The 17,163-nt window shown below is 36.5% G+C and overlaps 1 protein-coding gene across 1 annotated transcript in view; it reads right to left on the reverse strand.

The window, feature by feature from the left end:
* The window catches only part of LOC137407325 (WD repeat-containing protein 17-like), a 76,531-nt gene that overhangs the window by 33,588 nt on the left and 25,780 nt on the right, over window positions 1-17,163 (reverse strand). The window contains exon 11 of the mRNA XM_068093943.1: window positions 10,168-10,253. Within this exon, the coding sequence (XP_067950044.1) occupies window positions 10,168-10,253 (86 nt within the window). The remainder of the gene's footprint in view (window positions 1-10,167; window positions 10,254-17,163) is intronic.

Genomic DNA, 17,163 nt, shown 5'->3' on the forward strand with positions numbered 1-17,163 from the left:
TTTGAGCTTGATTGATCATAATTATTATAAACATACTGCTTTGTACATGTATATTTTACCATCTATTGAATAGTTCTTACTTTTTAATGTAATGAAACCGATGGCTGTCGCTCAACAAAGAAATACCGCAACTAAAAGAACACACGATAACACTTTCATTCTTATCGTTTAATTAATGCTAAGTGTTGTTTGTGTATTAATTGTAGTATGTGAATTATATTTAAATTGTACTCATGAAATTATATTAATTACTGTATACATGCACATGTATATTCTTATATTGAGCTAACAAAAGGTCATTGTTAACCGAACACGGACTATGGTCGACACGGCCTTTTGTTCGTTTCTCCGTGTCCGGGCAAGTTTTACCCGCGATTGGTAGTATATACGTAAAAGAGGCCCGAATTTTATGAAGGGCAGCTGGCGTTTAGACACGATACGATAAATACAGACATTTTACCCGCAAAAGACTTATTTTTTAAATTGGATTATCCGAAGAGTAATTAGATACGACTCGGTATCTGTTTTAAGGACACAGAACCGAACTAAAATATAACAGGGCCGTTGTCCGGACTACATGATTAGACTCAATGGCCAACATAATCAATAGCAACAGGTAGTAACGGACCGGGTATAACTTTAAAGGCAGTTGCCCGCAATACATTACAATATATGGAGTTGTTGCTACCGCAAGAAGCCATGTTTTAACAACCGTGCGCAGGCGCTCTAGTTCTATTTCCTGTGTCGAGTTTGGCAATAGTTAAGTCGAGACGAGACCGATACGAGACAGGTCGATACTCGAGACGTATCGTGTCTCGTTCCACCTCTAGCGATAGCTATTAAAATTGAGGGATGAAATATCCGTTTTATGCTAGATTTAATCTCAGAACCTCCCATTCACAAGGCAAATGTCTAACCAATAAAGCTATGGGGGTCAATATATATCGCTAGGTGGGTGAAAATATGTATTCCGCTCTGCTTACGGTGCAACATCATTTCATGCTTGCTCTCACGGCCCTTATTAGCAACTTCAGCAATAGGTTAGTAGCTGGCTTAAATTAGCCATTGTCAACGTGCCAGGCTAATGGCAAGAGACAGGCCACTAAATTACCTGTCACTGTTTACAAGCTGATTTTTAATGCCAGTGCAACGCCAGGAATTTCGCTATTATGGTTATAAAATAAATTATGCCTTTAAAGATGTGGTTGCGTCAAAAAATTCAATTTAATGAAATTAGGACCCATAAAAGGCTAAAACATCAGCTACAATTTGATGCCATTTTTGTCTTTGTAGACCAACCCTGTCCAGAGATCTATGCGTTTGAATGAGGCCCTCTTTTAAAAAGCTCACGTTCCAGCGGGAGCCTCTTTCGTGACGTCACAAACAAGGTATCTGAATCGAAACCACGAGCAATAAATATGAGGTCGCTTCGTTGGCCAATCATGCGCGCGAAATTTTTATACAGGCCGTAATAAATGTTATCACTCGTAAAACGCGTTGTCTGTGATCTCGAAGATTCTCCTAATCAGAGAATTCATTCTCATTACTCGTTACTGATTCAACGCGTTTCAACAATTACTAAGTTATACATATAGTTTTAAAATGGCTTCAAGTTCGAGCGACCGCTACTCAGAGTTATCTGAGCAACTTTTAGTAAAAGATTAGAGTAGACAGCCTATGGCCAAAGCTGACAGGCGTCAGCAGAGTTTTGCTGCAGAGGAAGACAGAATGGAGGTAAATTAACTTAAAAGTCTTCTATACTTGAGTAAATGTAATATTTTTATAGTCATAAATACATATACTAATTAATAAAATGATAATTCTTTGCTATCTCCAATCATCGTTTCATAGCTTATCTGCCGTTTTACCTAGCTATAATATTTTTTTCGAATTTTCTTTGGTAAATTAGAGTCATGATTACAAATTATTTTCACTCGTAGGAAGTGGGTAAAATCGATTGATCATTGCAAATCTTTAATTTCCAGAACCAAAGCTTCGAATCGTTAGCTTGGCGTACTTGCGCCTTTATTAAATGTTTATTCGTTTTTAAAATTACACTCGCAATCTATTTAACTCCCAATTTGGAAGCTGTCAACAGATACGCTTTAGAATGGCATATCTATGAATGACATATTTATTGCATTTACTTTGTTTACATTTACTTGTTTTACTGATTACAGAATGTTTATGTCGTACCACCAGCCGAAGAAGCTTTGTCGGTGTGGAAACTGCCATAAAGGGGAGAGAGACTTGAATGCGTGCTGGATAAGCCATGATGTTTTGTTTGAGTTTGTTGCAGTAGATGAATTTGTCTTATTGTATCAGCTAATACTATGTGAGTGGCCACGACTTGATGAATATTTTTAATAAAAGCTTTATGCCGAGATGAAAATATTTTTGCTTGTAAAAATTATAATAAAATAATATTGTTGAAGATAATGCAAAACATGATTTGCAGAATATTGTAGTGAATCGGATATGGTATATGGGTGTCTGAGGAAATGGAGAATGTGAGTTCAAATCCAGTTTGCAGCAGACTTCTCATCCTTAAAACTCTATCCCTGTCTATATTCTTTTCAAAGACGTGGCTTGCTTATTTCACTTAGGTAGTATTCGGTAAGAATACTACTACAGTAATACTTCAACTTACGAGTGCTCCAACGTACGAGAAACTTGAGATACGAGCCAGTTTTCAAACAGGTTTTAGCACTAACATACGAGCCATGTTTGAGATACGAGCACTTGAGTCAGTTGCCAAGTATGCTGGAGGTGTTTTATGAGAACAGCATCACTCTGTATTTTTCAACTGCTCAGGTTATACTGTTGGTACAACAGTATAACCTGAACAGTTGAAAAATCGTGCACAAAAAAACACGGTACGTGTTTTTTGTACACGATACTGTACCGACACGATACAGTCATACTGTACTGTATGACTATACTTGTAAACGGTACAAGTAGTCATACTTCAACTTACGAGCTTAATGCGCTCCGAGACTGAGCTCTAATGTCAATTTATTCGCATGTTGGTGCAATTCATTTATATATAGAACAATTAAATATATATTGATTGGTTTCCATACTCTAAAAAAGCAAATAAAACACTCAAAACAAGATATTGTAACAGAAAGAACATGTTGGTTATTGTCCTTACGTACTACATGCTTTCAAAAAGCAACAAATAAAAAATAATGCAAGGAAATGGGATTAATTAAAATGTAAAATTAAATACATACAATAGCAGTTAACACTCGCATTTGCCAGGGAGGGAGATATAAGTTATCCTTCGTTACAACAGTTGACTTTGATAAATTTGGATTTTATCAAAGTGTTAAAAGACAAACTTAAAAGCAAACCTAAAAGCAAACTTTTATTTTTAACTAAACGTAATTAAAATTTCTTCGGCGTTCATAGTTGGAAATTTCTCGCTGATTAGCGAGAAATTTTTCCTTTTTTTTCCGCTTTCACGACTAGCCGGCCGTTTTTAGATAAACCTATCTAAGGACGTTTGCCTTTGTCGCCCTTGCAACATGTTGCGATTAGGACGAACACAAGTGTCGTCACAAATGGTTAACGCACGACTACTAACCAACTTGTCCGAATGTCTATTAAACAGTTTGGATAGATAGCGCCGGCCTTTTCACATAGCATCGTTTCAGTTACGCTGTCACCGGCCAATTGTTTGTCCAATGCCATCAGCGGTCGTGAAGATCGCTGCACCGTTTAGAAACTATGGTTAGTCCTTTTGCGAACTAAATGCCCTGAATATAATCCTTCTGTTTGATAATTATGAATGTATTTCTGTCATATTGCCGAGCTAGCTGAATCACGCATACACATTTTGCATATTTTTAAATATTTTTCCGTTTAATATCAACTGTTATCATTTGCTTTTTCTTTGTATTATCTTTCATTTTACTGGCAAACTTTCGGTCTACGCACAGTACTTTTAATTCACATAATTCTTCACAGAAAATCGTGCACAAAAAAACACGGTACAACAGTATAACCTGAGCAGTTGAAAAATACAGAGTGATGCTGTTCTCATAAAACACCTCCGGCATACTTGGCAACTGACTCAAGTGCTCGTATCTCAAACATGGCTCGTATGTTAGTGCTAAAACTTGCTTGAAAGCTGGCTCGTAACTCAAGTTTCTCGTAAGTTGGAGCACTCGTAAGTTGAAGTATTACTGTACAATGCCAACCTCTAGTTGAACGCGACCTCTAATGAAGCGCCACCATAGGGGAAAGGTTAAAAAAGTAGAGCATCAAGTCATTCGAGTAAAGGTTCTATAGGTACTAGAAGTGTTTAATGGGTTAGTAGTACTGGAGAACCGATAAAAGATAGCAAGTCAACTTTGCATATATGTAGATATTGCTTAGCAGTGTCTAAAAAGTACCATATTGCACCATAGTGAATTCCTTCCAATTGCATTTGTGCGATTGCATGTAGTGACAAATGTTCAGTAAGGTTTTGAACTATGGTTGCAATTGTGATGAAGTTATCACTCAAAGATCTTGTAATTTCGCATTAAATGTAGGTTTTACAAATAAATGCATGACATGAATGGTATTAACATCAGGTAGGCTTACTTGTTCATCAACCTTTACTATAATGAAAGCCATGTCATTTCATTCATCGGAAGTCAGCCTAAGAATTAACCATTAAAAAACCCTAAGAAGCCACCCTTAGAAAAACATGCTCCGCACAGTACTTGAACACAGCTACCCGGCTTTGCTGCAAAGCGGGCTACCAACTACACCACTGAACCACCTTGCAATACTATGGAGTAATTGTACAGATACTAATTATATGCGATGATCTCATGGTGATGAGGACTGCCAACATAATAGTATATTATTCTCTTGACTGCAGGTTTCCATGGTGTGGATGATGCGTATTTGGAGTTGTGCACTCGTTGAGTTACCGTGAAAAAAGTGTTTCAATAGACATTTACATGTTGCAGACCAACGCCGGTGCTTTGTTAAAAAAGATAAGGAATTCTAAGCTATAGGTCAATAAGCGCTTTATCGAAACAGGATAAACGGATGCGTAGAAAACGTTGAAATTGAATAGCTCGCACAGGATTTTCTTGCGCATCATTTGCAAAAGCCGTTTCCACCTTTCTGAAACATGAAACATTCGATAAAGATTTGCGAGTCACAAAACTCGCATGACTTGTGGATGACATTGACTTGCATTTCCATCTTTTGGATGACTTGTGGATGACATTGACTTGCATCTCCATCTTTTGGATGACTTGTGGATGACATTGACTTGCATCTCCATCTTGCGGATGACATTGACTTGCATTTCCATCTTGCGAATGACTTGTGGATGACATTGACTTGCATTTCCATCTTCCGGATGACATTGACTTGCATTTCCATCTTTTGGATGACTTGTGGATGACATTGACTTGCATTTCCATCTTCCGGATGACATTGACTTGCATATCTATCTTTTGGATGACTTGTGGATGACATTGACTTGCATCTCCATCTTGCGGATGACATTGACTTGCATTTCCATCTTGCGAATGACTTGTGGATGACATTGACTTGCATTTCCATCTTCCAGATGACATTGACTTGCATTTCCATCTTTTGGATGACTTGTGGATGACATTGACTTGCATCTCCATCTTGCGGATGACATTGACTTGCATTTTCATCTTGCGAATGACTTGTGGATGACATTGACTTGCATTTCCATCTTGTGGATGACATTGACTTGCATTTCCATCTTGTGGATGACATTGACTTGCATTTCCATCTTCCGGGTGACATTGACTTGCATTTCCATCTTCCGGATGAAATTGACTTGCATTTACATCTTGTGGATGACATTGACTTGTATTTCCATCTTCCGGATGACATTGACTTGCATTTCCATCTTGTGGATGATATTGACTTGCATTTCCATCTTGTGGATGATATTGACTTGCATTTCCATCTTGCGGATGACATTGACTTGCATTTTCATCTTTTGGATGACATTGACTTGCATTTTCATCTTGCAAATGACTTGTGGATGACATTGACTTGCATTTCCATCTTCCGGATGACATTGACTTGCATTTTCATCTTGCAAATGACTTGTGGATGACATTGACTTGCATTTCCATCTTCCGGATGACATTGACTTGCATTTCCATCTTTTGGATGACATTGACTTGCATTTCCATCTTCCGGATGACATTGACTTGCATTTCCATCTTTTGGATGACTTGTGGATGACATTGACTTGCATCTCCATCTTGCGGATGACATTGACTTGCATTTTCATCTTGCGAATGACTTGTGGATGACATTGACTTGCATTTCCATCTTCTGGATGACATTGACTTGCATTTACATCTTGTGGATGACATTGACTTGCATTTCCATCTTGCGGATGACATTGACTTGCATTTCCATCATGTGGATGACATTGACTTGCATTTCCATATTTTGGATGACTTGTGGATGACACTGACTTGCATTTCCATCTTGCGGATGACTTGCGGATGACATTGACTTGCATTTCCATCTTTTGGATGACTTGTGGATGACATTGACTTGCATTTCCATTTTGCGGATGCCATCGACTTGCATTTCCATCTTGAAGACGACTTGTGGATGACATTGACTTGCATTTCCATCTTGCGGATGACATTGACTTGCATTTCCATCTTGCGGATGACATTGACTTGCATAGTTAATATGCATGAGTTAATACCCATTTCGTTTATAGAAAACATCTTCAAGCTAAAATATTTATAATCAAAAATTGGAGGTAAAGTAAACCATAATAACAACGTTGAAAGACTGACAGATTATCAGGAAAAATGTTTTAGAATTAAAATGTCTCAATTAACTGCTGCAAAACACTGCACCGCTTCAAAAAGGTAGTAAGCAAGTTAATCGGTATTATTTTATATAGACTACTAGATGAATGTCCGGCCTTGCCCGGTTATAAAAAAGTCTTTACACAGAAAATTTATTTTTGTTTAATATATACAACAGTTATAATTCTAACTTGCAACTTCATAAAAATGAGAGCTTCACATCATGAGAAGTGTTTAGTGCAATTGAAAATTATTAAGAGAAAAAGTAAGGTAACTGTAAATATTTTTAAACTTTTTCAAACAGGTGTAACTTTTAAGTTACAAATTATGGCAAAAGTGTTTTGTTGACATAAATTAGGAGAAAAGATAAAACGGCTGCAAAGGTGCTTAAATCTAAATGTAAAATAATTAGCAACTAGTGGCTAAATAAAGTCGGTTTTGACACGACAACAATAAAAAAAAATTTTGGTGAACAATTATACGATTTTAACTTGTTTCAGTGTTGGCATCATAAGGCGAAAATGTTTGATAGAGAGGTACGGGGTACACTGGGTATAGAGTGGTACAGTGGGTATAGAGTGGTACAGTGGGTATAGAGTGGTACAGTGGGTATAGAGTGGTACAGTGGGTATAGAGTGGTACACTGGGTATAGAGTGGTACAGTGGGTATAGAGTGGTACAGTGGGTATAGAGTGGTACACTGGGTATAGAGTGGTACAGTGGGTATAGAGTGGTACAGCGGGTATAGAGTGGTACAGTGGTATAGAGGGTACAGTGGGTATAGAGTGGTACAGTGGGTATAGAGTGGTACAGCGGGTATAGAGTGGTACAGTGGTATAGAGGGTACAGAGGGGTACAGTGGGTATAGAGTGGTACAGTGGGTATAGAGTGGTACAGAGGGTATAGAGTGGTACAGTGGGTATAGAGTGGTACAGTGGTACATAAAAGAATTTTATGTACCACTGTATAAAGAATCGAATTCAATGAATTAGACTTAAAGGAATTACTTACTAAACACATACTTTGAGCTAAGTTTTAATATGGATTTTTCTAAACTATGCTTCAACTTTGTCATGGGCTAGAATTTTATCACTAATCTGTTTTCGGTTTCATTCTTCACTTTAACTTATAACAAATAACGTAGCGTTGCGGGATTGATTTCGGCATTATTTGGATTGGAGTGGATTTCAGCATATCGGCATTTTCATAATCAAAACACCAACTGCCAAATTTTAATTTCAAGAAAATTTTTTGTTGATATTTTATGAGAGAAAAGATGCGAAACTATTTCATCCTCATATGGTAAGGACAAAAATATCCCACAAAACAAATTCAACAAAGTGTTTATTGGTAAGCATAAAGGTTTATGCAATCTCTTTCACATAACACATTTTATCCTATTTTGCTCAAGTAGAAGAACACAAGCTGGCTATACTTTCTTATCCCTGTTATTGTTATTCTCATTATTTACAGCAGTTAGGAATCATTGACATATTGATTAACAAATATTGAGTATTGATTAACAATATTGACATATTGCTGTATTGACATACAGCCTAGCCTTTTCGTCTTCGCATTGCGAGGATGAAAAAGCATCGTATTTTATATAGTAAAACGAAAATATTGTATAACATATATATTGTATAAATAATTAATAATTTAACGTGTACAGTTGTAAAAAGGGTATACAGTATATGTTAAGAACGATGGAAATGGTTCGAGCAGCTTAACCTTGTCGTTAGGTGCGAGGGTTTACAAACTTGTGGTTGCGATCTTTGTGAGTTCAAATCCAGAACAGAGAGCCCTTTTCATTCCTGGATTTTAATTGCTATCGCTAGACAGATGACAGACAAACATGAGTTTTATAGATAAATTAAATTATGTTGTTCACATTAATGATGAATAGCACGTAATGGAATCGGGTATTTCCAATGCTACCTAATCTTAATAGATTATCAATTAACTTCTAGTGACGCGCAGAGCGCTCAGCGAATCATGATACAGTATGGGTGACTGAACACCAATGACAAGGTTTTCTAGACTTTCATAACTGAAAGTGAAATAGATGCTATCTTCATTCACTGTCGTGCTGTCAACAGAAGTGAACCATGCCACCAGTCCAAGAGCAAGACCTTGCAGACATCAAGTTGGTACAGCATATGAAAGATATCGATATAAACATCTATGCATCATGGGGAAGTGATGAGACAATATCTGATGAGGAAATCTCACACAGGCCACAAACTTCCAATGTGGCTACACAATTATACCAACCTCCAACTTCATCCACAGAGCATGAAAGTAATACAGCGGGAGCCGATCAAGAAGAGACCATGATTGCAGAACAGTTTGTACAAGGTTACGAGCAACAAATAGAAAGGCAAAGCCAAATCGCTCCTCAGTCAAGCCAAGAACTTGGAGAGAGCCCAAATGTTTCAGGACTAAGATTTCGCCGAGTACCACACAATGACCCACCAGAAGACCTGGAACACCCAGAAGACCCAGAAAATGAGCCACCCCGCTCGTTCAGGCAACAAAATGGTGACAATAACAATGATGCAGGCTACATGACAATAACAATAACAATCAATAAAACTGTCATCAAAACAACAGGTACTGGAGCGATAGCTGGAGCAGTAGCTGGAGGAATTGTAGCAGAATGTGTTTTGAAAGGAGCGGTTGTTGGTGGAGTGGCGGGTGTAATAGTGGGACTATGCGTTGGACTAGTACTTGTTTATTGGTGAAAACATTAAGGCAAGACAGGCATTGAAAACAACAGTTGCTAGCCTCACAGAGTGAACTGAATGAAACTCTTAGCACTTGTCTTGTCTGTTAACCAACGCTACATTTCAACAACTATAGAACTTTGTTATACTAAACAACTATGGGACTTTGTTTTATTCTACACTCCTAAACTTACAATATAACTCCTCTGCACTCATGCCTAAATACAACGAGGCCAAGATCTAAATAGTGTAACCTATGAAGCGCCTAAGGATCGTCTCCCCCTACGGGAATGCAAACCTTCTAGGAATGGATTGTTTGACTGAATATCTAATGAGAACCAGACATAATCTATGATGCAGAAGTTATTATTATAAGCCTAGCTTATGAAGATTCACTGTATTTTACTTGTTAATACTGTTTCCTAACACACTATATAAATAAATAAACAATTACATGTGCTGAAATGAAAATATGGTTATAATCCTTGCGCAAGGTTGTGCAAAAGCGTTATTTATTTGTGTCTTTAGATTCATCAGACAAACAGGCTCTTTATTAATCTTATCTGTGGCAATAAGATACCCTAATAATTTACAGCCCAGTGTGAACTTACGCCAAGTTGTCCTCTCCTCCAGATAAGATCTTGCTTGTATGTATTTGGTTCCAACAGACAGTGTACACGCATACATCTTGGCCATGCTGCAAGCATACAACCACTTCAACATTGTTGTCATATTCACAGCAACAGGTTTGTCAGTGACTACATATTCTGGAAAAATATCTGCAATTTTAAGAAGATGCAGTATGGTGACACTAAAACATTTCTTGAGCAGTCCTGTGGGTCCATATTTCTACAACAAAATCACAAGTGTAACTACTAAACAGATGCTAACAATCCATCTGTGATTAATAGAAGACTTCCTTGCTGTGAACTGACCAATAGGTAATGTTTTAGAGAATAACGTAAGTTTTATTGCTTAATGACACTTTTGTAGCTGCTGAAGGCTTGGCTGCGTATCAACATTTAGTCCAATAACATTATAAAATCTAAATCGTTCACAACCATCATATCACACTTGCAGCAAGAAGCATGTATTTCAAGGCACATCTTACAATAGCGTAGGCAAAGCTTAGAGAGTGGAGGGACTTAGTACTATAATACTATTATTACCTCAGATGTAATGGCAACTCACGCTTTTACAAAATCAGCTGACTCGTAGCTGCTAAAGTTAATAAATTTGTTAAAAAGTGCAAACTTGATATAGGTTGCAAATTTAGAGGAAGCTCTGCAAAATTTTATAATTGCATGAAAAGATAACTCCGACTCAAAAAATACAGAATAGACACACAGACAGTTTATTCATTAAACAAGTAATCTTATGAGCCTTGTCACTAGATTGGAGGATAATACAATCTGTTCTGTTAGAGCAGACATTTTAACATGAATAAGTCATAAATTGACTTCAGTAGCAATTTGTACGACATCTGGTGATCATTAATAACAGCCAATAAAATCAAATAATCTACATATATCATATACAGTTACTGCCATCAATTAGTTATGCAACTATTAATACAGTTACATAAGTCCTTCAACATATTGATAGATAACTCACAAAAACAATAACAATAGATTTTAGCTTTTTTAGACATCTTTGCCCAACAATTGATACACTAAAGAGAGAGCAACTCCACGCAAGTGGAGCACCTTGAGAAAGTGAACACAAATTACTCAAAACTAACTTTTCCAAACTATTTATAATTATCGTTAAGACGGATGATCTAAATTTTTCTTGAATCATTGATTAGAGCTCGAACTTGATCCTAGATGTTACTCCTCTAAGGTAAGATAATAAAAGGAGAGAGATATATAAGTCAACGATAAGTACAATACAGATGTAAATATAGGTCGATTAGAAGTAAAACAGTCAGCATGTTGAGAATGCATGTTCATGTAATAAGTTAAAGAGACTATGTTCAAAGTTACTGCAAAAACCTGTATTTGAGCGCATTCTGTTGGATGTGGCGTTCAAACACAGAGGGGCGAATTATTTTTCAACTAGCTGGTCAGAATTTGAGAAGATAAATTTAAACCTTTTATAGGCGAAGTGATGATAATGCTACCTATATTTTGTACTTTCTCTCAGCATTGCCACATCAATGCCATCGGCGTCAGCATTTTTGCTAAACGATGTTTCATGCGTGATGAAGTATCAGACCGAGTTAAACAAGGAACTGCTTCGAGTAAAACCTATTTGACTGACACATTTATTCCTAACTTTGCTGGTGCTCGTTTCAAAGATAAAATAACTGAAAAACTTTAAACATAGAAAGCCGACTTAACCATGCCATAACCATGGCTGCTATTACGTCGTACAGTGTTCCTAAAGAGTAATCTCATCATTTATCAAAATGTTTTAGACCAAGTGGTAGACCACTTTACTGACAAATCTGAAGAGAATGGATCAGATTTAGACATCGTAGAATAAGACGTTAGTGACTTTGAATCAGAATTTAGTTCTGATGATTTTGAAAATCGATCTTCTCAAACACACCCTCACTAAAACCATGGCAACCACTCCAGCATTACCAAAAAATATTATTTTTATTAGACCTATTTTATAGCCATTATTAGTACCATTTTGTGGACATTTTTTTACTGATCATTTTTATTACGGGCAAAAAGCAAACATAATGAATGCCAAAGTGGTGGTAAAATGAATGTGGCGTTTAAAGGGTTTTAACCATAACTGCCACGTACAACTTTTATCGTATTTTCTAAGTAAATCAGATTTTGTACTCAAAATAAAGATTAATCCAGTAACTTTTAAAGTCATGAAGACTTTTTTATAGCGTTTCAATATCCGTCTTGAAAACAACACAATCGGCATAACAAGCTCCGTCCATAAATATGTGACGTAACCTAGCTTTTTAGGAACGGAAGTTAGAGATGTTTAGTTCGATTTAGAGTTATGGAGATGGGTGGCTTAAAACCCATTATTATCTAAATTCAGCCTTCAAAATAATCTGTCTTTTCTGAAAGGTAGATAAGCTGTTTAACATTGCATATTTAAACATGAGCTCAACAAAGCGCAATAACAATGGTAGCTCGTGATAAAATCGCGCTTTTGTGAGCTCATTTTTCTTGGTATTCAGCCTATTAAACATCCTGTAACAAGCTACTAGCAATTCTAAATAGTTTATCTACCTTTCATCAAAGACTGAACAGCAGGCTGAATTTAGATGATGGCTTTTAAGACATCCATCTCTATCATTCTAAATCGGACTAAACATCTCTAACTTCCGTTCCTAAAAAGCTAGGCTAGGTCACATATTTATGGGCGGAGCTTGTTGTGCTGATTGTGTTGTTTTTGAGACCAATATTAAAACGCTTTAAAAAAGCCTTCATTACTTTAAAAGTTAGTGAATCAATCTTTATTTTGTGTACAAAATCGGAATCAGCTTGTCTGATTTCCCTAGCAAATATGATACAAGTTTAACAAGGCAGTTATGGTTTAAATTAAAGGGTGGAGCTGTATTTTTCAACTCTTTCCTGACAGCCACATTCTATTAGAGGTGCGCTTAAAGGTTGACTTGCAACAAAATTCACATTACAGTTATTTGGTATCAAAAGATTCACCATGTCTTACTCTGTTGTGTTGTAAGTGCCAAATACGTGGAAATGTGATTACAAGCTCTTAAAAGCTCAAAAACGAAAAGCGGTCGAAGATTAGAATATCTTTATTTCGATGACGTAACCACGTAATTTGGTCATCGTCTTGTCACGTATGTTCTCATGTGAATTAAAAGGCCAATAAAAAGCTCAATATACATGTAAAACTTATCGTAGTACTAGTTTATGACACACTTTGGGTTTTACCGAAGACCCCGTATCGAATATACATGTAGATGCTCGCTACTTTACTTAACATGTTTTATTTCGGCATTATTCAATCGTCAAGTCGTTCTCTGATCATGTGACCCACTACTTCACAAATGATTTTTGCAGCACTTTTCGATTATCACAGGTGACCAACAGGCTCGTCATGATTATCAGACAATGATATGTACTCCTTCAAGCTAAGGCTAAAAAACTAAACGAATTTTTACGGTAAGTTATAAGATATCACTGCTAATAGTGACAGCATTACAATGACGGTAAAAAAGACGCGTAAGAACAATAGACATGGTTTTATTGAATGCGTGAAGTATATTTGTAAAAATATTTCGACGAATAAGGTCGCAAGAAAGTGCAAACAGAATTCATCTCTCACAACTACATCACATTTGAGCCGTTTTGGAAAGGGAATCCAAACTACGGCGGTCTCGTGCGGCGGCGATTAACTGTTCATTTTTGAGCTTTTAAGAGCTTGTAATCACATTTCCACATATTTTGCACCTGCAACACAACAGATTAAGACATGGTGAATTTTTTCATATCAAATAATGGTAATGTAAATTTTGTTGCAAGTCAACCTTTTAATAAAAGTGGCGCTCAAATGGAGGTTTTGTGGTACTCTCAGTGTTAGCTTTATCATATAACGACAATGTCCAGCAGATAGGCGGTCTACCATTATAAAATGCCTAGAACGATTGAGTTGGAATACCATCAACTGAGTTTAACAAGAAACAGTAAAATACTGATAAAAAGGCAGACACACAACAGTTGACATGATCATCTCAACAAACATGTATGACATAAAATTTATGTAAATATTTGGCTCAACATTTGATAAACTCCCAACATGCAATATCCAAAGTTTTTCAAAACACTGCAGTTCTGTAAATCCGTACATATGTACCAGTTATCCTTCACATAATTTGTTTCTACTATGTCAAATACTATTAAACAGTGTTTCATACTTCTTTTTTTATGGTTCTAAAGACACAAATCTAAAAAAACTGGTACACGCTGAATAAGTGATGAAGAAAAAGGTAATAATTTTCTCATATTAAAACAACGAAAAAAACAAGCAAACTCGTTTGAATAAATTTTTTATAATTTACAAAATCATGGAGTGGTTGCAGGAGGGCAAAAGAAAAAGTGAGAATGAAAGCAAAGAGAAGAACGGAAAAAAAAGTGGGGACAACAAAACAATTGGCGGCAAAAGAAATTTTGGGGCCGAAAGAGAAAATGGGGACGAAAGAGAAAGTGGAGACAAAAGAGTAAGTGGGAACAAAAAAAAAGAGAACGGAAGAGAAAGTGAGAATGAAGCCTCTCATTTAAGGGTTATCAAAGGGGCCAGCGGCTCCCAGGGGGGCCACAGCACAATTTCAGGTCACAAGATATGGTAATATAATCAATTCAGAATAGAAATTGTCCATTGAGGTAGGCCTTCAAATCACTCAGCCAATGCAAACTTGAAAACTATATGATTTTACATCATCAAAGCATATCAAGCACACAAAGCTGTAGATTGAAAACTAAACGGTTTCAAGTAGAATACCAGGATATGTTTTTGCATTAAAAATTGTGCCAAAAAGTTCTCACTGTGCCAATAGATGAGAAACTATGTAGAAGGCTTGGAAAAGGAATCACCGACTAAAATCAAAAATTACACCTGACAAGTTGAGCAAGTTCCCCGTAGGACGAGTTACCACTAATACTATAGCTTATGGAATAATTATTAATGTTGAAAATAAATACTCACTGCCACTACTTCCATTGCCCAATAAATAATCATCAGAAGTCCATCAACATACAACTTGTAAAACCTACTACAGTAGCCGTAATGCGCCTAACCATTGGGAAGAAGAAATAGCTATGAAAAATTGTTTTTGCAATGCAAAACAAAGCTCAGCATAAAAATCAAACATGTTTTTCATTAGCTCAACAAAAATAGATAATTGTTTCCTTTTGATTAAGCAGAGACACAATATTATACACTAATTATACAACTACTCACCAATCAAAAACATTTGTACTGCGGAAGCCACTTCATCTTTGCAACGTTTTGCTTTTATAGGTACGTACGGCGTGTTATGATTTATATGGCCAGCTTATATGCGGATTCTTATGAATTCCTTGATTTCAGGGCTATTTTCTAAGGTGGGCTTACATGCAAGCCTTACATTACATTACAGCTAGCCTTATTCAGTGTTGAGTTGGCTAGTGTTAACTGTAGTTCAGTGTGGTTCAGTTGCTAATAAAGCTGTCTAATTAAAAAGTTACATTTGTTTATTGCTACTCACTACAAAATGTAACAAAATGTTTTTACCAAACTTAAGGGGGTCTAGCTTATATGCACATAACTCTGATTGAAAGCAAACAAAATGAAATTATGCTACCCTAGGACACTTATGTATTCGCGGCATCTAACTTTCGCGTTTTCGCGGTGTCATCTTCTCGCGAAAGTTTCATGTGCGAAACTAAACTATCATAACAAACGAGCGAAAAAGCGAAACTAAATAGCTTTGTTCATTGATACTGTAAAATGGAATGTTTTAACGACATTTATTTTAACGTTTTTAACAACCACTATAGCATCGTTAAAATATAAACCAACAAAATAGTTTGACTGTCAAAATTCATTACGTTATTATTTTGCAATTAATTATGATTATTTTCCCATTAAGAATGATTTATAATGATAGGAATTTGATGTCAATGCAAACGCGTTAGTAGCGTTATCGTTTGCTGGGGACATCAATCAATGCAGTGAGCACCGTGTGTTGAAAGAAAATAAGACACACTGACACTCGCAGTACTACACAAGCAGCATGGCTCTGGAAAGGTTTGGATTCACCACTGACACCTCTTCAATAACTTGTAATTTTTTGAGATTTGTTTTGTTTTAAGTGATGTGACTGTGACGAGACGTTTTTAAATTAAAATAGGCAAAACATAACCGCAGTTAAAACGCTCAGAAAAAAAAGACATCTTCTTTTTTGAGCGTTTTAACAAAGATCAATTTTGCGGATTTTATTTTAAGTTCATTCGGAGGCTTTTACGCTTTCGATGGGACATGGCCAAGCGGGTGTTTGATAAAACTTAATCTTCTGCAAACCTGTATAAAAGTCGTTAACAAAAATATTTTGTCTCTGATGATGATAATAATGATGCCTAAGAACTACTAGAAGTTGATGTTTGTCTCTATGGCTTGGAATGAAGTGATATTCTACAGCGATAAAAACCGTGTCCAAGGCCGTTGGGCAAATAACCTTTCGAATAAATGATGTTGAGGTCAGGTTATCTGAAGGAATTTATCATTGCGTTGGAACTGACCAAACAAATCAGTTAGAGTTAACCTTGTGTTTGAGATGAAATGTTACATTTTATCTGAGGGCGAGTTATCCGAGTTGGACTGTACTTACCGTAAAAAATTCCCAAAAAGTTGGGGCGGCTCAGCCGGCCAGCTGCCCCAGTGAAAACGGGCCTGTTGATAGTCCAAGAAACAAATGGCAGCAAGCGATCAAATTGCATTATCGACCTTGCCCACACCATTCTACCTGCGGTTCACTATTACAAACTAGTCGCAAACTAAAAAAATTTTTTATCGGTGAACTGAACCTGAGTAATCTAATTATGTTTGTTCCACTGCATTTATTTTCACATCACTATATTTTCGCACTCATCAGAGCTGCGAAATTAAGTTGCTTCGAAATTTTA

This window comes from Watersipora subatra, chromosome 10, assembly GCF_963576615.1.
Source record: "Watersipora subatra chromosome 10, tzWatSuba1.1, whole genome shotgun sequence".
NCBI lineage: Eukaryota > Metazoa > Bryozoa > Gymnolaemata > Cheilostomatida > Watersiporidae > Watersipora > Watersipora subatra.